Genomic DNA, 23,134 nt, shown 5'->3' on the forward strand with positions numbered 1-23,134 from the left:
AAGAAATGTTTGCCAAATATCTCAGAATTCCTCCAGAAGCACTCAAATCTCACAGTTTAAAGTCTCTTGCTTTCTTGCCCTTGTGGCTTGTGCTGCAGTGGGGATTTGTGGCCCCGGAAAAGGAGCCATCCCAGCAAAACCTGCCTCTGAGAGCAGGAGAAAGGGACACGTGTATAGTCTAGGACCAGAAATCCTTCTTCCACCATGATGTGAATGGAGCAATTTTATGGCCTCAAAACAGCCACTTCCCATTTCTTTCTCTTCAAACTTTAGTAAAATAAACGTAGCTAAGCCAAGCACAAGGATACAGGCACTTCATCTGACCGGCGTGGTAGTGGGTACAGGGAAACACCGGGTATCTGAGGGGAAAGCTTTTGTCTCTTACCCTCCCGCCGGCGGAAGTTCTTCTTGTCCTGGATGGCATCGGTCAGCGTGCTCATCATCTCCTGCTGCTTGAGAGAGAGGATGCCCAGGCCTTTGACCAGCCCTGCCAGCCCATAGGCTGCACCTTTGCGCTCAGCGTACTTATCGGACTCCAAAAGCAGCTGCATCAGCTTCTGGATCATCCCTCCTGCATCCTCCTTAATGGCGGGCACCAGAGGTGGTAAACAGCTCGCCACTGATTCCTGAACCTGTAGAACAACCCACCAGCCATCAGACCACTAAGTACTCCCCACTAGACTGAGCCCCCAATGACACCTTTCCGTCACCAGAACCATTTGTCATCTCTCTGACATCCCTAAAAGTATCCTAGTGTTAAACTGCCTCTGGGGGGAACCTGAGCACTCCTCCCAAAGGCACCTACCTGCTGAGATGGGGTGGACAAGGCTGCTATCAGTTTGCCAACAATTGGTTTCACTTTAGGGTCACTCTTGTCCAGATGTTTTGCCAGTGACCCCATCAGAATGACCACGCTTTGCCTGACAGCATCATAGCTGGCATCATTAGGAGCATTTTTCAGGAATTCTTCAAACACTGGCAAGAGAGAGTTAACATTGTCCTGAAAAACAAAACCACAGAACTTGCCACTAGAGTCCACTCAGAATGAGATTTGCAATGCTCAGTGGACTTGTTTGTTCTTCTCTGAGCCAACAACTGAACAATCACACTGTATTTACAGTTCATTTCATGTGTCACATCACATAAAACCTTGTGCCATCCCGATAGGCAACAAATATTTCCTGCTAGAGAGAAGTTAGCTCTTCAAAATTAGATTCCCCGAGCCTGCCAGCGTGATGTTCTGCCAGAAGCAGTGCAAGCTCCCAGGCCTGAGCATCAGTGCCTGCCCCTCTGCTTGCCCCATTAGCAAAGGGGGAGCAGAAACATCAAACAAACTTCACACTGTTTTTCTAAGAAACAGAAGGAAAGAACAAATAATATGAAAACACCCAAACTGTCTTGGGCTAACCAGGAATACAGACATCTGTCCAGAGGTGACTGGCACATATGAGGAAATCAGAAGCTGAGCAGTTCCCACCCTGCACACCTCCCCCATGTGACACTGCTTGGGAAGGGCTGGCAGGGAGAAGGATGGTCCTCAGTTCCCTCAATGACTTCAGCTGTTTTCAGTTTAATTAAGCCAACAATCGGCAAGCTTTGATGTTTTGCTTTGCATGAAGCCTGAAAAGGAATTTTCATCTTCCCAGGATTAAAAGATCTGTGGTCTGATTTAATTTTTATTACTCTAGTTTTATACCATTTTAAATACAGTTGATTTAGAGGTATTTCTTTTTTATAGCAATGACAGGGAAGAACCACACTTAGTCAACACTAACAGAACAACTCTGAACACACAAAAATTCCCAACTGAAAGTTTTCAGCTGTTACAAGTAACAGCAACCCCTAGGAAATGTGAAAAAAAAAACTTAAAAAACAAAATCTGTGGGCTCCAAAACATTATCTACAACTCCATCACATCTTTGTTCCACTGCTAGAGGAAGAAACGTTCAGACTTACTTTGCCATGAGTGTTGAGCGTCGAAAGAGCTGCATCCAACATGCACTTCCTGACCTCAGGACTGCGATCGTTCAGAGCATCCGGCACAAAAAACTGAAAGAGGGGCTTCACCTGAGAACTGTCCAGATGCTCTGAGAGCTTGTTGAGAGCCAGAGCTATGCCACACCTGTGAAGATGGTGAGCCTGTAAGCTTACTGACTTTGCACAGAATTTGCTTGAGCTCACAGTCACAGTACATTAAAAACTTGAGAGAGAACCATAATGAAAACAAAGAGCCTCAGAGCATCCAACCTCTGTGTATTTCATTACATAACCCCGTGCTGCAGCCTCCCAAAAGGGCAACAATCCCTCAGCCATATAATGACTTTTATCTCCATTAGGCATTACAGATACTTGAGCCAACTCAGACACCAGGATCACCTCACCTACTGCTGGAATACAGCAGCTTTACAAGGTACATCAGACTAAAGGACAGATTAGCTCACGACAAGTAGCAAACAAGATGATCTTCAATTAAACCTGTATTGTACACAAGTAAACAAAAAGTTAATTATCCAAATTGGAATTCATCCAGTTCATTAAGGCTTGCACTGCTGCTCTTGAAACAATCAATGGCCCATACAGAGGTGAGAACACAAAAATCAGACAGTCTCTCTTCTTTATCAGGACACAGAGAAGATAGCATCCAGTATTTTGCTGGAATTAAAAACATTTCAGCTCTGCCTGCCCAGCCTGCTTGAGTGGCACAAATATTCTCTACCGGAGGGACATGAGAAACCAGCAAGTCAATAAAATTGCATATAATTTGTTCTTCTAAATAAATATCAAAAAATCTCATTTGGACACACAGGAAATGATGAGATCAGCCTGAAGATGACTGTACCTTGCTTCCCACTGGTCAGGGGGTGATTCAGATATCACTCGTCCCAAAGCATCCAAAACTGGAGGTGGCCTCTGGAAGGAGAAAAAATTTCATCAGACTTCCTTTTCCAAGGACAGGCACACAGAGGATCTGTCAGTCATAGCTGCAGTGCCCTTTGGTAATACTGCACAGAGGTATGATACTTCCAGCAGAAGAGCATGGTAAAAAACCAAGAAGTTTAGGCCTCAAATGACTTAAACTGACCCTGCCATGTCACAGCCTTCCTGTATCACCTAAGGCACACCTTCCATCTCTACAGTGGTGCCATTACTGGTTCAAGACACTGAAGTCTGTGAGAAGCTCAAACACAGAAGCTGTGGCTCAATGCACATCCTCAAGAGAGACAAAAGGAAAAGCAACTCACAGAAAAGACGAAGCACAGGCCTGTCAATCCCTTAGGACAAGAGTACTTACATAGAGCTTCTCCTGGTAAATCTCTGTGAGTTTGCTCATGACCTCTGCTGCTTGCTTTCGGTACTGAGCTACAGCTCGGGAAAGAGCTTCAGCCCCTGCTTGTCTCACTGCCTCTTCGTGGTAGATGACATCTTTGATCAGCAGAGAGCAGAGGTCGGGCTGCAGCTCCAGCCCCATGGATTCCCACAGCCTGTAGGGCACAAAGAGAGGTGACGGGTCACCCTTCAGCACAGGCAGCCACTGCTACACCTAAAATCGAGGGGACCCAGAGCTCCAGCTGTGGGGGCAAAGTCCTGCAGTGCAGGTCACCCAGGTGAGCAGAGGAGAGGTCCCCTTCAAACTCCATCAGCCAAGAACAACTCTCACCTCTCCGCCAGCTTCTGAATCTCATCTTCGACATCAAACTTCACTACCCACAGGCGCCGCAACAGGTTCAGTCCATTCTTCTCATCACTGTCTGGGGTTGGCAGAACCATTTGTAGCTCCATCAGTCCCTGAATTAGTTTACAGGAGAATCAGTGCAAGGATCTGATTTTCACAAACAGATGCTTTAATACACTTAAAACCTTTGCCAAGTCAAGCTCTCAGTAGCTGGAAGTGTCAAAATTCATGTTTGCTTCTGCCTTACAGTGCCTATGCTAGTCAAGGACTTCCTATTGCTAACAGGTGAGCTGGTGAAACTCAGGAATAGTGCTCTACAGGCGGGATGTAGAGAGGCTCTGGTGACTACAGTCTTTTCTGTTTCTAAGTACAGACAAGACAGCTCAGGTGAGCTAAGCTGGAATTTGTTTCATGGCAAAGAAAACAAAGCACCCTTGGGTTTTCTCCTTTTATGTTCTTAGAAGTGACTACGCTGAGACTTTCCAATATCAAGGCCTAATATACACATAGGAATTTTTTGACAGTTTCTCTCTCTAAGATTAAGATCTGTGCAATTGTAAATAGAAGGTGTTAAGTTGTCCTAAGCACACCTGTTTTAAGAAAACAAAGATGCGGATAAACCCAGAGTACCCCTAAATCAAGCACAAAGAGCACTGAGCATTATTGCTCAGACTGGCCCCTCCTGCAGGCACACTACCCAAAGACTGGCATCACAGCTGAATCCTCTCTTCAGCAGTGTTCACCTCCCAAAAACTGAAGGAATTCGGTGTGACTCTGAATGATTCCACCTACCCTGAGCGCTGCATCCCGGACATTCATGCAGGGAGACTGCAGGGCCTGCAGGAGCACATCGATCTCCTCCTGCTCGGCGTAGGCACAGCCGTCCTCCCCGCTGCTGCTGGCGCACAGCGCGGTCAGCGCCTCGGAAGCCAACACCTAAAATGCCACGAGGAAACGTTAGGGATTCCACTACAGCTTGTACTTCTGTCAAAGCAGGAGCAGAGCAGGGGCTGAGTGTTATGACAGGAGGAGAAATGCCCAAAGAATAGTGACAAAACTGAGTTCAGTCCTCCTCTTTGCTTTTTATTATTGACCTTCCTGCCATCCCTTACAACAAACCCTGAGAGGAGCCACTACTGAACTTCTTAGGCAGAGCAAGGCCTCAGAGAAGGAAAAAAGGTCTCCTGTGAAAGACTAAAGGATATGTTTGGTGCAATAAAACCCACAGGAATAAAAAGATGTAGACATTTCATTCTAAGATACTATAAACACAGGAGAAAATCGGGAAAGTATCAACCACCAGCCTCAGAGACTTAAACCAGCTGAGTGCACTTCCATTATTTAGGTGCTGATGAAACTTAGGGAGAATCCTGATGGTTATGAAGCTGAGGACTCACCTGTAACCGTGGAGAACCTGTTCCTATCACCCAGGTCAGCAGAACCAGCATGTCCCTCCGGGGCAGCAACTCTGGGCCATTCTGAAAGGTGGAGGGAAGATGAAAAGTTTTATGTCTTGTGACTCCAAAGTACCTTGCCTGTGTATGACATTTATAAAATCACAACCAAAACCTAAGGCTGGACAGCTACCTGTCAATCTGTGACATAAAACAACCTTACATTGTTAACTTTAACTTGCAGAATTAATCTGCTTTGACCAGTTTACACATCAGCAGTTTTGTTCCAAGGCTCATCTGAACGACTGCCGGATCGCCACAGCTCTCACCTCATCCACCAGCAATGCCTGGCCATTTCCTGATGATCTCAGCTGAGCGTGGACCGTAAGGATCTGCAGAATCTTGACCAGGAACTCCTCCTTGTCCTCGCTGTCATGAGGTGTCTCAGTCATAACCGCCTTCAGGAGAGGAAAGACCAAGGAAAATGCTGGAGCTGATAATGGGGTAGCACCTGTGAAGAGGAGAAACAACCCCGTGAGCACAGCTGATCCCCCCATGGCTTTGTTTGTAACATTGACTGGTATAAAATGTACTCCTGGGTAACCCATAATGGACGTGGCCAAGCTTCAGCCTCATGCACAAACATGCTGTGACCCTAAGTATTGCTATGGCCCTGCTCCATCAGTGACTTCTGGCATTTCAGTGTTGGGTTAAGGGTAGGACTTGATGATCTTAAGGGTCTTTTCCAACCTAAATGATTCTATGATTCTGTTTGGCTTTAATTAAAGTCACATTAGGATTTCAAATTACTTCCAGTGCCTCAACAGTGCAAAAATACACACTGTAAATGAAATTCAAACAATTCAATGGATTAAAGTAGACAGGCAAAACTGAGGTTTTGTCTATCCTGGAAATACTTGCAGGCAGCAGGGGATGCGACACAAAATCAGCTCCATTACACAACCAAAGCTGAAATAAAATCTATTTCAGTCACTTTTAAAGTTCATTTGTCCCAAAGCAAGGGCCTGTTTAGCAGCTATATAAGTGTTTAAAAAACACTTCCTGCCAAACCAGCTAACCTGTCATTCCAGTCTTCAGCTGGATCCTTGAGAATGAGGTCCTTCTAATTCTGGTGCAAATCTAAACTCCCCGCCTTGAAAAATTAAAGCTTTTGGATCCCCACTGTTAGAGATTTTGCTCCTTCCTTCTTACAGAACCTTGGCTATAGGACATAGAAAATGCTCCTTCCAGTCCCTCAGTCAGTCCAGTTAAAATTCAAGTCTCAGATGTCTGGGGAAAACGTTTCCTTTCTACATCCAATCTGTGCTGACAGAGAATGCCCAAGTTTAAATTTCCAAGATGCAGATGAAGAGCACTGCAGATACAATACTGCAGTATTAGTCAGCCTATGTAGGGCACAGATACTGCAAAAGTAGTTCAAGGGAGAAATATTTAATCCTGAACACAGAGTGAGCTCCTATTTAACATGAACAGCTTTGGTAAAACCCCCTTCCATTTCTGATGTGGGATTTTTTCTCTCTGTTTTCTCTGTATCTCTTTGCTTTTACACTTTTGTTTCATTTTTAATTATTGGCCAAGTATTTCTAGGCTTCAACCACTATCCCTCTCTGTGTAGCAGGAGAAAGCAAGCTTTATCTGAGGTGATAAATGTTCTATTTATACAGTAGCTGGTATTGACCAACATTATAGAATATATCTTGGCTTTTCAGCAATGAATGATAAATTTTATTATCCACATTATAAGGAGGTAGGGTCTGTCTTAGGTCTCATGGTAACCAGAGAAATTAACCTCCACTAAATTACATTGCACAACTACATTCCAAAGAACTTTGAAAATGAGGGAAAATCATCTGGGAATATAACATGATTTGTCCAACAAAGTGCTACGGAAACTACTGCCTTTCTCTTTTGCAGAAGTGGAAAAATAATCAGATATTAATTTAATTAAGCACTGTAGGAAATCTTGAAGGACAGAAAATATTTCCACTTTTCTCTGGAAATGGATTCAAATGTTAATGAACTTGCACTTCCTATGGCAATAAACTGCATAGTGGAGACACTGAATTATCACTGAGATGTTCAGCACTGAAGTGCTGTTCAACATGGTCAGCTGCCACTGCTCAGCTGTGACAATGACGTCACAGTCACACCTCTGCACATCTGACTGGCAGCTCAAGAGCAAGGGGAGAACTGAACTACGGGGCTGAGGGACCAAACAGAACCCCACATTTCCCTTATATATATACACCATCTACCACAGCAGCTTTTGTTGAGTTAGATGATGAACAGCCTCAAAGCCTGGGTGAACCACCTCTAGCCCTGGAGAACAGCACATGCTGTGAGACAACCTAAGCCAGCCCAGCCCCCAAAGGACACACAACCAACCCTCCTCTTCTCTGCTGTTATCATCAGTGCAGTGGCACAAGCACTTGGGTACCCCTCTCTGAAGCAGATTCTGGAAGTGATCTGGATTAACACTATCTCCATTAATAAAAGAAAAAAAGGTTAATTTTTAACTCAGATCATATTCTTGCACTGTAGAAATAGTGGTGCTTGCCCTCATGTTAGAGAGTGGAAAGAAGTGCTCCTTCTACAACCATGCTGTAATAAAATATTCATGAACTGCAGCACTACACAGCAAACAAGTAGAGGCCACGGGCACTTCACTGCTGAGATCACAGATAACAAGCAATTATTTTGTCTTTCCACTTAGTCTCGCTGAATCCCTTATGCTAAGTGGTGTTGAAAGGTAGGAGCTGTCCTTGGCAAAGATGAGCCTTAATTTCACTGCTATTATTTCTGTATGAACCATTTTAAGAAAAAATACTGCTTTTTTTTTTCTACACTTACTACACTTGTAACATCACTTCTACTACTACCAGCACACACACAAAAAAAAAACCCTTAAGGTTTTTCATATCTATGAAGAGTTATCCAATTAAAATAAAAAAAGTGAAGTCTCACTTACAAAATATTATACAACCTTTGAAAACTAAACCAGTTTATAGTTATTGGAGGGGGCCAGAATGTCAGCAGGATGTACCATATCTACCATCCCTCTTACCTGGCTCTCCCTTGCCAGTTCGGCTGGGGATGGTGTGGGCATGCAGCAAGCTGACAACTCTGTTCAGAGCGGTGGGCAGCTCTTCCTGACACCAGGACTCATCCAACTCACATTCTGGTTTCATCAGCCGCAAGGTCACGTGGCTCACTAAAGTCCCTGGAATGAAAGAGTGAAGAATCCGTGAGAGGACTGAACCCAAAGATTTCTCGAGAAGAGAATCCCCAGGAACACAGACTCAAGAACTGTAACAGAGCTCAGAGCAACAGCCAGGCTGCAAAGAGGCACAGAGAGGAGGGCCAGCCCCAGGGCTGACAGGGGACAGCTTTCCTCACAGCATGTGTGAGCTACACTCACATCCTCTAAACTCTGCACAGGGGAGACGCTCCCACAGTGACCAACTGCTCCTCAGAGCTGGTCACAATGACCAGACAACTCCTTGTCTTCGGTCCCAGCCCTATCCAGAAGTCATATCTCTGGGAAATCACAGTCATCTCCCTAAGAACTATTCCAGGTGGGTTTTCCTCTTGTCTTTTCTTGGTTCTGATCCACAGCTTGTATGAGCAAGAATTTTCACTGCCCTGCCACAGTTATAATGCACCTTGCCCTTAAATAGCAACTGCAAATACTAACCAAAGGTTTTCAGTCGAGCAGGCATGACACAGGAAGCTAAGGAAAGAAAAAGTTTCTTAATCCTTGGAGCAGCCAAAGGAGATCGAAAAAGTGGCAAGAAGGAACTGATGAGACCAGGGATGTACTGAGTGAGACCAGGAGGCTTTTTCTTTATAACAGTGTCCAGGAGTCCTAGAGCTGTTTCCAGCTCATTATCAAGCTGTAAGAGAAACAATTCAAAAGGTTACCATAAAAAAACTCCATTGGGAAAAAAATGGGTTGTTAAATCAAATTTCTAATAAAAGAAACAAATAGGTGATTGCCAGATATTCTCTATGTTACACCATTTCCCTTTCATCAAAATTACTTGGCTCAAGGGAGCTGCAAAGATGTTGCAAAAAATACAATCAAAACTCACCTCCTTCAACCGTTTTCTTATCTGAGCCTCCCTTTCCAGCTGGGCATGCATCAGCTCCTTCTGCTTGCTTGTCAACTGCACCTCATCCTTTATTCCTTTCTTCTTCTTTATCTCCTGCAGTAGCGAGCCACAGACATCATTAGGCTACAGTTATTAACACCAGCCCCTCAATTAGGTAGAGAGGAAAGCTGAACACACTGAGGTTCTCTGCAGTTTACTTTTAAAACAGTACCAAAATATGCTTCCAAATATATCTCTCTTGAGTAAAGACACAAAATGGAAATCAGCAGGTTAACAACACTTTAATGTCCCATTAGCAGCATAAGTTTCTCCCATGTTTAAATTGGTCACAAATTATTCAATATCATTAAAAAGAGCTGTCCTCCCCAGAGCAAAGAGAAGTCAACCTTTAATAAAAGAATGTTCCAGTCAACCTGGTAAATTCCCCTCCTTTCACCAAGTTCTTCCCCCCACCCACACCCACTCCCCTGGCCAGGATGAACAGAACTACTGATGACAAGATGGAAGCACCTATGGAATAATCCTTACTGGGACACATTGACACAAGACACATCGAACTAGAGATGAGGAGGAAAAACAGATACTAGCAAGTAGTAATTGCTCTCACAAACAGGTAGAATAGCACATCAAAATACAAATATAAGAGAGAAGAAATGGATACATACAGATACAAGAGAAGACAACATTTAATTATATAAAGAAGGTCAGAGAATCTTTTCCACTCATATGCCAGAAGCCATGCAACAAACACAGATGAGTTGCAGTGAAGGTTCTGATCAGCCTGGCTTTCCTGTTCTCATCAACTCACCTCCTTCAGCTCCAGCTCAATGATTTGTTCCTTGAAGGAATAAGCTTTATTTTCCCTCTTCATGTTAGCCTTTTTCATGCTATCCTGTTGAGCACTGAGAAGGAAAAGTAGAGAAAAGAATCAGCACTGATCTGGACTGAGATCCAGACACAAAAATCTGGGAACTCCTGTCCAGAAAAAGCATCTGACACACCCAGTCACCCACTGGAAAGATGCCAGCAGTGCTCAATCCCCAGGTGCCCAGAGACAAGAAATTTAAGTCTTACCTCTGTATTATAGACTTGTCATACAGTTCTCCCTCGGGTGTCTTCATGATGGCAAATTCCTCTCGAGTAACCTGGCACAGAGCTGGATTCTCCATTGATGCTGTGATAGTGCTGATGAGCTGGGGGAGAACTCTACCAGGTGAAAGCAGAGAGAGAGATCCCACTGCATTCATAGATGACTGTAAGGGAAATGAAGGAAAAAACATAATCAGAATTCCTTCAAATTGTCTCCAAGAAGTATACCCAGCTGAGGCAGCTCCCATTATGTTCCAATCCCTAATTCCTTGTTTAGTGGGTACTCGAACCTTATCTAAAATTCTACTCAGCTGCTGGTACATTCTTGCTCCCTTAAATCCCACCTCCTTTTCACCGGAGATGTTCTCTTTGAACCTGCCTTTTCCCCATCTTTTAGACAGATCTCCTTCCTTACAGACCAGTTAGTACTGCACTCCTCCAGAAAATTCTCCTGTTCCAAGGAATGTCCCAAAACTAACACAAGGAAAGCAGGAATTAATCACCTGGTTCTCTGGAGTGTAGGCAGTGATCCTGGGCAAGATGTCATTCAGGTGTTTGCTGATGAAGTCTTTGGGATCTATCTTCATCTTGATGAGGAGGGCTGGCCAAAGTCCGGGCTGCACTGCCACTGGCAAGAAGAACAAATGAGCATAATAAACATGAAGCAGGTTGCTGATACAGTGAAATAAATTATGTACAATAAACCCCCATACACTGACCATCAGGGTCTTAGCCCTGCTCTTACCTACAGAAGGATGATGGCTCACCAGCAGCATCTCCAGGGCCAGCTTCTCTGGCTCAAAGGAATCCACATCAAGCCCTGCCACGCTTGAGATGACACAGAGAGCCTCAAGAAGCACTCGGGGGGGAATGTACGTCCTTCCCAGCTCCGACAGCTCTCCCGACTCCGTCACCAGGACCTCGTGAGGCAGAACCTGGATGGACAACACCAAACCTTCCTGAGCCCTGAGCACTTCCCCACAGGAACAGCAGACTGAATGCCAACAATCACCTCCCTGTCAGTAACAAACCCCTGAAGTTTCCAAAGGAAACAAGGGAGAGAGGATAACAGCAAAACCAGAGCACAGAGATGACAGTGACAGAAAGATTAGGCATGGAGGACTATAGTCAGTTTGGCAAGCTGGGGTAAAATAAAACTAAAATGATCACTTCTGGCAAAGAAGACTTTGGAAAAGGTTGAGCCAGCTGGCTGGGAACAGTATGCCCGACTTCTGCAGTCTAATTTTACCCAGTATCTTTTCAAAAATACTTTGTTCAGGTTGTGTCTGCTACATGGAAAGATTATTTACCAAGTCCCAGCCTTGCTACCTTATCGATGCAACTTAATCTATTACACAGCTTGACATGGTGCTGCCCCAGCAGCAAGCCCAATAATACAGCACTCAGTGTTTCCTCTTGTATTTTTCATTTTAGTTGCCATTTAAGTATTTTTATAACATTTGTTTTAAATAGGCAGCCCGAGCTATAAGCCAGGACAAAGGAACCAGAATACAAAGAAAGGAATTAAGCACTTGGTCTTCCAGAAGGGATTACATTTGCATTAAAATAATAGAAAGCCATGGAAAACTACAGCTTCCTCCCCAAATAATTTAGAATAATATGGTTTTTTGTGTATATAGAAAAGACTAGGCACACCATAGACATTGATGCTGTAATATGCAGTAATCCAGTAACAAATGGCAATCCAGGAGAACATCTGGAGCTGAATAATCTTCACATCAGACTGTATGTCAATACTAACAGCAAATCTAGGGCAGGGAGGTGACCGGCAGGACACAAACAGCTGCCTGGGCAGAGATCAACCTTCTTGGCTACTCACCTTGTGAGAACCGAGAACCACTTTGAGCTCCTCCAAGAGCCCATAGGCCAGCTTGTACCCTCCCAGAGAGGACAGGAGCTTCTTAACTGTTTGGTGGGCCTGTCTGCGAACGTGCCAGGTCCGGCTCAGCAGGACGGCAACGAGGGCACGGTGATACTGCCTGCAAACACACAAACACAGCGGGGTAGCCAGGGAGGCAGCTCTGCAAACCAGCTGCACACAAAAGCACCAAGAGATGCCCACACCAGCACTCTGGGATCAGACAGATCTGTGGCAGAAGTGACCTCTACGTACTGAACTTTACTTTCCGGCAGCCGCTGGGCGTGATCCAAGAGCAGGCGCTCTGTCAGCTGCAGCACCGTGCACATGGCTGTGGGAAAAGACAAATATTTAAAATAGCGTGGAACTTCATAAGGAAGCAGTTTTGGTTTTTTTTAACCTGAAAACAAACAAACAGCAGGCAGGACACGGTAAAATAGCTCCGCAAGCTGAGCCTCTACATAATCTTCTCAGTGAAGCTACAGATAAATCCAGCTCAGGTCTGCCAAGACTGGGAATAGAACCGTGATTTCATAGAAGTGTTGTTAGCTGGAACCCAGGACAATTTTCCTGACCACTGTGTGTGACCTATTTTGGTTTAAGTTGACAGAGCAAAGCCAATGATAAACACCACACTCACTGCACCAGTACTTTAATTCCTGAGCCCTCCCCAAACAGCTTCAGTGACATGAAATGAGTGCTGAGTGTCAGCTGCCACTGGGCCCTTTGGTTTGTGAATGGATGCTCAACCACATCATAAAAGCAGGAGCAGAAGCCCTGAACCATGGGGTGGGTTATAACCCCCTAACCTTGGATGTGACATCCAAGGTATCGAGATTTGGGCACGTTAACGATCTCACAGCTGGATGGCTTTGCAACAAATCAGCAACAACAAACCACGACAGTATTTACCCTCAGCATTAGTTCTTGGATCTAACATCCTAAGGGACCTTTCTAAAATTTTCCCAATTACACTGTTTCAGGATATTTGCAGGCTTAGGAGGGAAAATGAATGGATACACACACTGCCTTCAGGAAACAGGAACTGCAGGAAGCAAAGGAGAAATTACATTTCCCATTTAGAAAACTTTACCTATTGTACCTATGTACAGAAGATAATTGAATTCATTTCAGAGAAATGATTAATGAACTCTTTTTCAAAACTTCCAGTTTACAATGTAGGTAGTCAGAAATGTTTTCTGTTGGGCACATTCCATTAATTTTTTTTTCAATTAATCTTTAAACACAAGAGATCAAAACAGAGCACAGAGACACTAATTTATAGCCCAATTCAATTCCATTTGTTATTACTCTTCTCTCACATTTCTTAAGATTTTCACCTACATTTTTTATTCTCCTGCCTTATTTTACTTTCTCCCATCTTACTGTAAATTTTAGACTTTTCCACATTCCTCAGATTGGCTGCACCTCTTTACTTACAAATGGGAACACCACTCAGACACATTTTGTATTGGAATGATAAATGTGTGATAACAGGTTCGTCAAGAAATAAACTGATTCATTGTCAAGCTTAGACTACAACTAGTCTAGGTGTGCTTCTGAAGAGTACACTGTTCATTTTAATCTGAAACTTAATCTGTGATCCTCCAAGGATCACAGAACAGGGCTAACAAAAACATTAGTTCTTGGAAGTACTAAGAAACAGAGTTAAACAGCAACTGGATATACAATAACTGCCAATTTACCTTCCTCTGATGCAGACTGCAAGAACTTCTCAGATGTAAAAATTTGTTTTTTCTCATCCAGAATCAGCTGCCAGAAACCACTCAGCTTAGACTCTGACGGGAAAAGAACAGATGTCTATCAAGGATGTTTCAAAATAAGTCAGAATCACTAGTGTACATAAAATACAGACGAATTCTGTCTCCTGAAAACCCTCAAGTTCCCTCTAAGCCTTCCTTGTCTTCAGTTCTAAAGCCTCTCATCTCTCCCATTCAGAATTATAAACATGCCCAAAACCCACCTGCTGATAAAAATACATTTCTCTGACTTAGACATGTGAAATGTAAAGTCTGATTCACCTTTATCTTTCATAGGGCAAACCATACTAAAAACGAAGGAAAGGAGGGAAGTGGTGTGTTGCTTTTGGTAGAACGCACCTGTTTTTTATATCCTGACAGATGTATGAACTCAGACACTTCCTCATGCTTTCCAAAACATTACCCAAACAACAATCAAGTAATTATTTCAATGCATTGGTCAACTCCTACCATGTAAGGACTGAGTGAACATCATCTGTCAGAATAAAGAGGAATATTGCCCTAACTGAATGGAAACTGGAATTTGCAAAGCCATGGAAGAGTAAGAATTCTTCACTGAATGAGACAGGAATTAATCTTTCCCTGGTTTACAAAATAGCAATGATTTTCTAGCCCCTGCTCATTGTCAGCAAGAAGCATTAATCCTCAGAACCTGTTTATATTGGATTCTGCCAGATGTTTTGTGACCTTACCAGTTTGTCCCTCAATTACTGACATCCTGCAGATCAACAAAGCTGCAGCAACTCCTTCAGTTACCATGGGAACCTGAGTACTTTGAGATGCTGCTTTTTCTACTGTCTGGATGAGCATTGGCAGCAAGTCCATTCCCTGCAATAATGTGTCACCTGAGGAGACAAAAGAGACAGGTTACAAAACAACATGGTTGGAAAGTGGTTCTTCTGCTGTCATGAGACAAGGAAAGGAATCAGACACACGCTGGGGGGGATTCTGAATCTCCCAGAGTATTTGCCAGTCACTACCATTAAACTGTGAAAAGCTAAATGGTGACCCCTTCAGTCCTTCCCTCACAGACAGAACAGTCCCACCTCAATACCAATTTCTGTTCATGGGATGCAAAAGAAAATGGTAATTCAGTTACATTAAAGGAATTAGTTCAAATCACAGGAAGTCTGACTTCAAAGATTAATGTTTCCCTAAGAGAGGGAAAGTACATTCCTGGCAAGCCATGACCATCTGTTCCACTTCAAACATTCAGAAGTTAAGGAATCCCAGAGGTCTAACAACTGTGGATGAAATGCTGCAGTCAAAGTGGATAGGACCAACAGATGAAAATCTCAAGAGGATCACCAAAAGATAATTTCTTAAGTTCTTAATTTCAAACACAGTAATTTTATTTCTTTTTTTAAAGCTTCCAAGAGTCAAAGACACAGACCAAGATTTCAGTGAGCTGGGCGCTATATAAAACAAAAGATGGTCCCTGAGCTAAAAACCTGACAGTTTAAGTGGAAGACAAAAATAAAGCTGCCCAGTTTTACCTTTGAAGGAGGCCAGCATGCACTGCAGATAGGCATGTCTCACAGCTGAAGTCGAGGTTTTAAGGCTGAAGGCTTTCTTGAGCCATTCTACCAGCTTTTTAGGAACCTCTGTGGTGAACCGAACACACCAAAGAGCCAGGACAGAGACTGCATGAACCAACGTGCCTTCGTGCACTGGGAAGAAACACAGAGCTCATGTCAGTTCAGCAACTGCACAGAGCACAGGAACATAAACCAGAAAGCAGGCAACGATGTCAGAATGCAAGAAAAGAACATGTGTGCTCCTGACAGGCACTGTGGCCGTGTGGCTGCTCATCACAACAGGGCAACACACTCCATAGCACAGCAGCCAAGAACCCAGATTTATCCTGAATTACAGGCCATGTGGAAATCCTGCTCAAGATAAAAGCAGCTTAGCAAACACACAACAAAGGCAAGATGTCTCACCTTCTTGCTGCAGGAAAGGGATGAAAAGCTCAGCCATGGTTCCACTCAGAGCTTGGCTGGAGGGTCCAGAAACCACATGGTGACTAAGGCTGCCAATCCCTGAAAGGACAGAATTCTCTCAGCAGTTCCCAAACTACCAGCACAAAATCTAAAGCCAATCAAGAATGACCCTTCACATTTCAATCACTGCACAGACATCTTTTTTCTTGTCACTACATCAGGATGTCACATACACTGCAGGATCTCTGTCTTCCTTTCTACTCAGGAAACAAGTCCTCTTTGAATAAAATATTTGGCCTCCCAGCCAATTATTTTCTTTGAATAGAAAGCCAGGAACTGGCAGGTGGTATCCAGCACCCTCTGTGGCTTCAACTACAGCCAATTCAGAGAGACAGGCAGGGAATCCTGAAGGCTGAAGCACAGATCCCTCCCATTCAGCCTTCTGCTGAATTTCTTTCACCAGAAAAGCAGTTTTCTCCTAGGATCCTCACCTGAAAGGACGCTCATCTTCTGAGCAACAACTGTCAGCTTCCCCTCTGAGCCTGCCAACAAGAAACACATGGGTGACAGGTGACTTACAGACAACTGCTTTGTGCTACATCGAGAACCAGCTTGCCCCATTACCCCTGAGCCAGGTTGAGCCACCCCTGCCATACGAGCAGCAAAAGACAACAGAAAATACAGTACACAGACTCCTTGAGGCTGTCACACCTGTATTCATCCCCACTGCTTATCCTACAATTTACTCACCCCCTAAGATGGCAAAAAGGTGTTTGCCCAGTGACTCCACAGCCGAAGGATCGCTGCACTGCCGAGCCAGGTTCCTCAGTGCCACAACCGCTTCATCCATCAGCTGCACACTGTTGGATTTCAGATGACCTAGAAGACAATGCACAAGCTCAGAGTTCCTGACAACAAACTGCATAAAAGCAGCAAGGCAAGGACATATCTTTACACCCGGCTCAACTCTGCCTCTGGAACCGTCACGTGAATTATTCCAGTTCCAAGTTACAGCATCATCCTCCCTCCCATGTAAAACCACCTCTTCATCAGTAATGAAGCTGTTATAGGTGTAGCCAGAAAGTTGAGGAAAGCTTTATTCTGAATACATCATTCCCTCCAGAAGTGAGAGCACTTACTGGCCAGTCCTTTCACAATGTCTAGAGCGTACTGGCTGAGATCCAGGTTCACAGACACGAGCAAGCAAGAGATTGCTGAAGACAGAAGAGATAATGGCACATTACATTCTGTTAAGTAACTGTTTTTAGCATTTTAATATACCCTTCCCCACAATACACATCAAGAGAGCCAGGGAAGTAAGGAGTAGGAATAAAAAAACTCTACTGTAACTGATGCCCAGTGAACAGATTAATTCAGTATCATTCTTAGCAATCGGCTGTGAAATCCCATCCTTGGTGCAAACAGTAGCTATCACATACCCTGACACTTGGGATCACACCACAAATGTCGCTTCTCCACCTCTAACCCTCAGATTCCAGACAATCCTGCTGCCTGCACTCGCAGGAGCAGCAGCACAGTCCAGAGAAACGCTGCCCCAGCAGCTCCAGACCTCTAAGGAACAGCTTTTCAGGCTCTTTGGTAGAGCGACACAGAGACAGCACACTCACTTTCAATGACATTCTCAGGACTCCGTAGCAGGGACTTCTGCAGAGTTGGCAAAACGGAGTCCTTGAACTCTGCGTGGGACACGTAGCGCAGGAGCGGGGAACAGCTGTCCTGCAAAGGAACAGAGCGTCAGCAGCGCCGCCCGCGCTGCCACGGCACAAAGCACGGCCCCTCCGCAGCAGTGGCTCACCAGCACGTGCTTCTGGGGCTTGGTCTTGCTCATAAGGATGGTCTTCAAGTAGAAATCCAGCAGAGCACTCTGAGCAAGCAGAAACACCGGGTTACAGCCACATCACAACCTGTACACGGCTCCCAGCACAATGTCAGGAAACCAGGCTGGACACCCCACCTCCTTCTCCTCTGGAAGGCTGCCCTACTGCTGACACAGCAGCTTTGCTTCCACCCTCACCTAAGTCAGTCAAGCAGAAGTCACTGCTCTCTGCTCTATCTTGAGCCCCAAACTCACACACTGAGAGGTACCCACTGTCTTTCATTCCCACAACAGGGGGAAGGCAGGAAGCTGCAGTGCTGGCAATTCACAGAAATGCCCAGGCAACACCAAACAGCCACACATCTGACACCTCCTCTAAACCTCCTCTAAAGGCAGAAGTGCAGCACTACTGAATATATATGGTGAAACAGGGGCAGATGCAAAGTACCAGCCTCACTGAGATCTGTTCAGCCCCTTCTCCATGACGCTTCTTGTTCCCCCAAAAAGCCAGCAGTACAACGGATGTACCTTGTATCGTTTAATAATATCCATCTCCTTCTGGGCTGTGCAAAACTGCACCACAAGTCCCAGCATCGCAGCATAACTCTGGTTTGGTTCAAGTCCAAGAATGACAGATAGGTACTGATCCACCAGATCCTGGTTCTGAAGAGAAAAGGAGCAAGGCATGTTAACACCAGAGAACCCAGAACAGTTACTGAACGTGGCACAGAAGGTTCACATCACCTCTTTCCACAGCCTGTTCAGCTTCTTCACGGCCCCATCCACCGCCTGCTTATGAGAACCTCCCAGGACTTCCAAAAGGAGCAGACACTGAACCTCCACCTGCCAAGAGCAACAGCCAAGAAAACCTTCATGCACTTGCCTCTCTGAGAGCTCATATCAAATAAGACATGCCAAATGCCAGTGATTAGCAGAATCTGCTTAAGAAAATATCCTCAGGTCATGGAAGTTCTTCCCACAAGCTGCCATTGCTTTCATCCCACATGCACCCCTTTGCAGAACCATGAATAACAGTTCTGGAAACTCCACCTTTGAAAGCAGCAATCTATATCAGATTACATCCTTTCTTAAAATGTGTTTCAACTATAACCCAAGGTGCTGTGAGCGTGGTCACAGGTTCGTGTTGTTAAAGGAGGTGAAAAGGAAGTAAAAAGCTACTTGATACTGTGTGACAGAATCTCACACTTCAAGGGAGGCACAAGGACTTCATGCCACGCTGCAGACACACCTTGGAAGCACCAGCAGCCACCTCTGTATGCACAGCTGCAAGACTGCCCTTCTCTCATGCTTTATACATCTCCTGCTTTCTCCAGCAGAACAGGAAAGATCAAAATACACCAGATTCCCACGTAAACCTGGATTTTAACTTCCTGTTATCAGTTACATTCAGAATTATTTGCCATGTTTCAGCAACTTAAAGACATTAGAAATATTTAAGTCCTTCTCTCCAAAGGGATACTTCTGCAAACCAAAAAGAACCTACCAGTTTTTTCCATGTTTCTCCCTGTCTCTTGTCAGGCGTTGGAAAGACTGTGCGTACAAGCAGGCACGTCCAGGAGAGCGCCAGCAGAGCTGCAGATCCACTGCTCTTACTGTTGTACAAACAGGATAGAGAGGTAAATCTACGTCTACTGGACCATAACAGACCCATCTTTGCCCACGTCAGAACAGCACCTGACTCACAGGCAATTCTGTCACACAGGAATGCAGCTAAAGCCTTAGCTTTTAAAGGAAATTATCAGCCCTCAGAAGCTGTTTCAGCTCTGGTTTGACACTCAGAGCTTCCAAATGGCACACCAGAGGATAAGTCTTGCCTGCTGGGAATAAGAAACCTTAGCAGAAGAAAGAGACTATTTTTGGATCTTCCCAGCGGCATTACAGAAATGAGAGTTAAATAATTTACCAACTGAGAGTGCCCAAAAAGTGACTCAAGATTTCTCACCTGCTGCTCAACTTTACTGTCAAAAGCTTTCCAGCCTTAGATTGCCAAATCTTCCCTCAGCTCACATTCCCTCCTGGCACACTGCTTGGTTCTGGTTTCTGCCAACTCTCACCCCCTGCCCTCAGCTCCAGGTACCAGATCCCATCTCACAGCTCCCTGAGGACCCTCATCCCCTTTAGACCTGTACCTCAAAGGGAAAAAATGTACACAATGCCCTTGCACACGAGGCCAGCCACCACGACTGAAGGGTGAATATCCCATCACTGCAAGCCTTGAAACCAAGATCAGGGATTTTTCTGAAGCTGCACTTAGTTCAGCCACAGAAGCACTACAGGATGGCACCCTGTGTCAGCTGGCCTGTGTCAGCTCAGCAATACCCTAAGTCACCTTTTGGAACCACAAGTGCTTCCAGAAGTTACCACAAGAGAAGAGCTGCTTGTTGCTCTGCTCAGCTTCCAATTTCATTATCTCCCTGTCTATACTAAGGGATTGAATTCCACCAGTTGAAGACCTGATGGGTAAGGAAATCCCCTCTCCTAATCATTCTGGAGACTGTTTCTTGATAAAAGATCTGAGCTTTAACAAAAGCAAAGTAACTCAAACCCAATCCACCAGCACTAATACCAGGATATTTACCCTGCCTTCCCAGAAGACAAGACAGAGGTAAGAGAGGGACATCTGAATGGCATTAACAGCTTTGTCTCTAAAGGTTTTTAACACCTCTGCCAAGCAGCAGCAGCAGAACCACTCTGAACACAGGAGCAACTACCAGCAAGCCAGACCCATTTCCACACAAAGCAACTTATGCAGCACCTGGGAGCTCCAGCCCTGCCGCCGATCCCTGAGGACTGCAGGGAGTGCAGGAGGTTCCTCGCTGTGGCCTCAGGCTGGGACTCCGCGAGCTGCTGAAGGGCCGCCTGCAGCGCTCTGCGGGACGCTGCATCCCTGCAGGGACAAACGAGAGTCAGCGAGCGTCACAAACCTGCCAGCATCACACAGAGGACTCTCTGTGGAGATAGTAACTAGTTTATCCTTTCTGTTCCAAAAGACTGGAAAAGTTTCTGGCAGAATGCTCCATTCCCTTCCCCAAGCGACAACAGTTATGTGGAGGCTCTCCAGCACGTTGCAGAAGAAAACAGGTTCTGAGCAGCTCCTCTACAACACACCATGACTTAATCCTATCTAAAAGGGTCTAAAAGGCATCTACAAGACACCTCAGTCTTGCTTCGCAGGGACATGGTTGTTTTTTCTTGCAAATTGAACCACAGGACAAAAGTTTTAATTTCGAAATTAAAGGTGAAACGCAAGGCAGGTGTTGCAAAACTTTTTAATGTCAAACCTACCCTGAGAGCCTAATTACAAGATGACACCCTTCAGTGTCACACACATTTCTGTGACACTGCATGCTAACATTTCCAGATGCTTCAGTCTAACTAATAAACATGTAAATACTGACAGACTAAATCACACAGCTTTTCCACATCAATTTACTCACCGGTATCGATGCAGAGTAAGGCAGAAGAGTTTGCAAAGGCCTTTCACTGCACCCTCTGGAAGATCTGTAACAATGGATTTCAAAATATTTCTTCATAAATTGATGAGCTCTTAATCTTTAACACAAGGATAATTCACAATTGAAATCAGTTAACTGCTCACTTCACATCTGTGAAACTACTTGCAAGTAAAAGTTCACTCTTTTTGTACATTTTATGCATATTTTTTAAAATAATGGCAAAAATCAGAACACGTGGAATACAGCCACCTTCAGAAAATGAGAGAAATAAGAAAGTTTTAAAAATTTGCTTCAGTTGTTTTATTAAGACCACCTGAAACTTTCTACACTCCCCTCTCCAGACATGTATCTAAATATTCCATGAAAATTAAAAAAAACAGGCTGAGAAACAGGCAACTGAAACACTAATGAAGAACTAATACACACAGTGCTGCAACTACTGACTGGAAAAAGCACACATGCCAAAAACCAGAGTTCTGTGCTACCTACAAACTCCACACTTGGCATTAACGCTGTGATGGAGCACAGGATCCAAATGGTGCCCAAACACTAACACCCCTCACACAGCCCTTGAAACAAAACATCTAAACATTCTCCTCCACCCTGGTAAGCAGGACAATGTCCCCCAAGCTCTCACCTTTCCCAGAAATGCATTTTCCCAGCTCACTGAGGATCTCTCTCCGTTCCTTCACACTGGCTGTAGTTACTTTTACGGCAAAGCGCTTCAGTGTGTCAGAAATCTGAAACCACAAAGAGGAAACAACATCAGACCGCCTTTGATATCAACCCACAGAACACAAACCAGGCAAGCACAACGTGTCATCTGCTCCCACGTGACCTCTCAGTGCCCAAACGCTGGGCATCCACGGTCTCATCTGCCGGGGAAGGGTCACTTGGTATCACACACCATGAAACTCCGTTCCCTTGCCTGAAGGGTGACTGCTCTGTTTGTTAACCTGTCCCCCCGGCACAGCGCTCATGCTCTCTAAGAGACACTTACCCCTCTAAAAGTAACACAGAGTAAGAGCTGACACCAATAACCTGGAGCACAGGACCTTTGAAAGCCAAAAATAATGCACTGCAAGGACTCAGAGGAGCTTTCCTTGTACGTTATAGCCTAAAGCCCAGGCAGCCCTGCAGAGGGACTCCAAACTGCAGACAACCCAGGGTGACTGTAACTGCCCCATCTGAAAAGCTGACCTGTGGTTCCAGGTGTCAGTAGTTGTGAAATTGCGTACTGGCACGTCCTCTTTTCCAAAATTAACGAGCATATGGCAGAGATTTTGTTAGATGGACTTGCCAGATTAGAAAAGTTTGTGCCTTGCTACCAAAGCCCTCCACGTGCCATCAGCCGTGTCCAAGGTTACCCAAGCAAAACAAAAAATCACATCACACAACCCAAAGGGTTTTTTTATGCTTGTGTTAACATGTGCTGGGATCTGCTGGAGGGAGGGGACTGAGACCACTCACCTCTGCGTTTACGTAAACCAAAATACAGTTCTCCGGGGAGGGCTTTTGAAATCCTGCTCTTAAATTCAGCAACTTTATACCTCAGCAATAATCATCATCTTTGGGGAGGGCAGCAAATGAGAATGTCTTTAGAAACTCATCAAAACTGCTCCTTCTCCCCTCAGTCTTTTTCAAAGAGCCTCTCAGGAACTGCTTTCAGTGAAGTTTTTTGCTGACACGCTGAAAGGCTAATCCTGCTCAGCAACTACCTGGGATTTAGGGACCATCCACACCTCCCTGAGCCTGTGACCACTTCACACCCCCAGCTCTCCTTACAACTGGCTGGAAGCAGAGCTGCACCCCTGAACAGCAAGGACTGGGTCGAGCTGTGGAGGACAACCAACAATCGACAGAACCAGAAGCTGTTAAGGAGCTGCTCTGCCTTCAAACCTTCCAATGCAGGAGTTCATCCTATGCAAA

The 23,134-nt window shown here is 44.9% G+C and overlaps 1 protein-coding gene across 2 annotated transcripts in view; it reads right to left on the reverse strand.

Annotated features, from left to right (window-relative positions):
* GCN1 (GCN1, eIF2 alpha kinase activator homolog) overlaps nucleotides 1-23,134 on the reverse strand; it is a 40,156-nt gene that overhangs the window by 16,089 nt on the left and 933 nt on the right. For both annotated transcript variants that reach the window (XM_027881935.1, XM_027881934.1), the window contains exons 2-34: nucleotides 21,843-21,945; nucleotides 21,188-21,251; nucleotides 20,506-20,637; nucleotides 19,234-19,342; nucleotides 18,474-18,572; nucleotides 18,258-18,392; nucleotides 17,709-17,777; nucleotides 17,521-17,629; nucleotides 17,032-17,106; nucleotides 16,643-16,771; nucleotides 16,384-16,434; nucleotides 15,893-15,991; nucleotides 15,446-15,619; nucleotides 14,642-14,794; nucleotides 13,875-13,967; nucleotides 12,424-12,499; nucleotides 12,130-12,289; nucleotides 11,035-11,224; nucleotides 10,793-10,917; nucleotides 10,275-10,453; nucleotides 10,009-10,102; nucleotides 9,180-9,293; nucleotides 8,783-8,981; nucleotides 8,153-8,308; nucleotides 5,397-5,578; nucleotides 5,071-5,151; nucleotides 4,466-4,609; nucleotides 3,659-3,786; nucleotides 3,293-3,482; nucleotides 2,840-2,910; nucleotides 1,957-2,122; nucleotides 806-1,000; nucleotides 386-632 (exon numbers count right to left, since the gene is read on the reverse strand). In XM_027881935.1, the coding sequence (XP_027737736.1) occupies nucleotides 386-632; nucleotides 806-1,000; nucleotides 1,957-2,122; nucleotides 2,840-2,910; nucleotides 3,293-3,482; nucleotides 3,659-3,786; nucleotides 4,466-4,609; nucleotides 5,071-5,151; nucleotides 5,397-5,578; nucleotides 8,153-8,308; nucleotides 8,783-8,981; nucleotides 9,180-9,293; nucleotides 10,009-10,102; nucleotides 10,275-10,453; nucleotides 10,793-10,917; nucleotides 11,035-11,224; nucleotides 12,130-12,289; nucleotides 12,424-12,499; nucleotides 13,875-13,967; nucleotides 14,642-14,794; nucleotides 15,446-15,619; nucleotides 15,893-15,991; nucleotides 16,384-16,434; nucleotides 16,643-16,771; nucleotides 17,032-17,106; nucleotides 17,521-17,629; nucleotides 17,709-17,777; nucleotides 18,258-18,392; nucleotides 18,474-18,572; nucleotides 19,234-19,342; nucleotides 20,506-20,637; nucleotides 21,188-21,251; nucleotides 21,843-21,945 (4,291 nt within the window). The remainder of the gene's footprint in view (nucleotides 1-385; nucleotides 633-805; nucleotides 1,001-1,956; nucleotides 2,123-2,839; nucleotides 2,911-3,292; nucleotides 3,483-3,658; nucleotides 3,787-4,465; nucleotides 4,610-5,070; nucleotides 5,152-5,396; nucleotides 5,579-8,152; nucleotides 8,309-8,782; nucleotides 8,982-9,179; nucleotides 9,294-10,008; nucleotides 10,103-10,274; nucleotides 10,454-10,792; nucleotides 10,918-11,034; nucleotides 11,225-12,129; nucleotides 12,290-12,423; nucleotides 12,500-13,874; nucleotides 13,968-14,641; nucleotides 14,795-15,445; nucleotides 15,620-15,892; nucleotides 15,992-16,383; nucleotides 16,435-16,642; nucleotides 16,772-17,031; nucleotides 17,107-17,520; nucleotides 17,630-17,708; nucleotides 17,778-18,257; nucleotides 18,393-18,473; nucleotides 18,573-19,233; nucleotides 19,343-20,505; nucleotides 20,638-21,187; nucleotides 21,252-21,842; nucleotides 21,946-23,134) is intronic.

Source organism: Empidonax traillii, unplaced genomic scaffold (assembly GCF_003031625.1).
Source record: "Empidonax traillii isolate 1590-97213 ecotype Southwest subspecies unplaced genomic scaffold, ASM303162v1 scaffold99:size1466351, whole genome shotgun sequence".
In the NCBI taxonomy this organism is placed as follows: domain Eukaryota; kingdom Metazoa; phylum Chordata; class Aves; order Passeriformes; family Tyrannidae; genus Empidonax; species Empidonax traillii.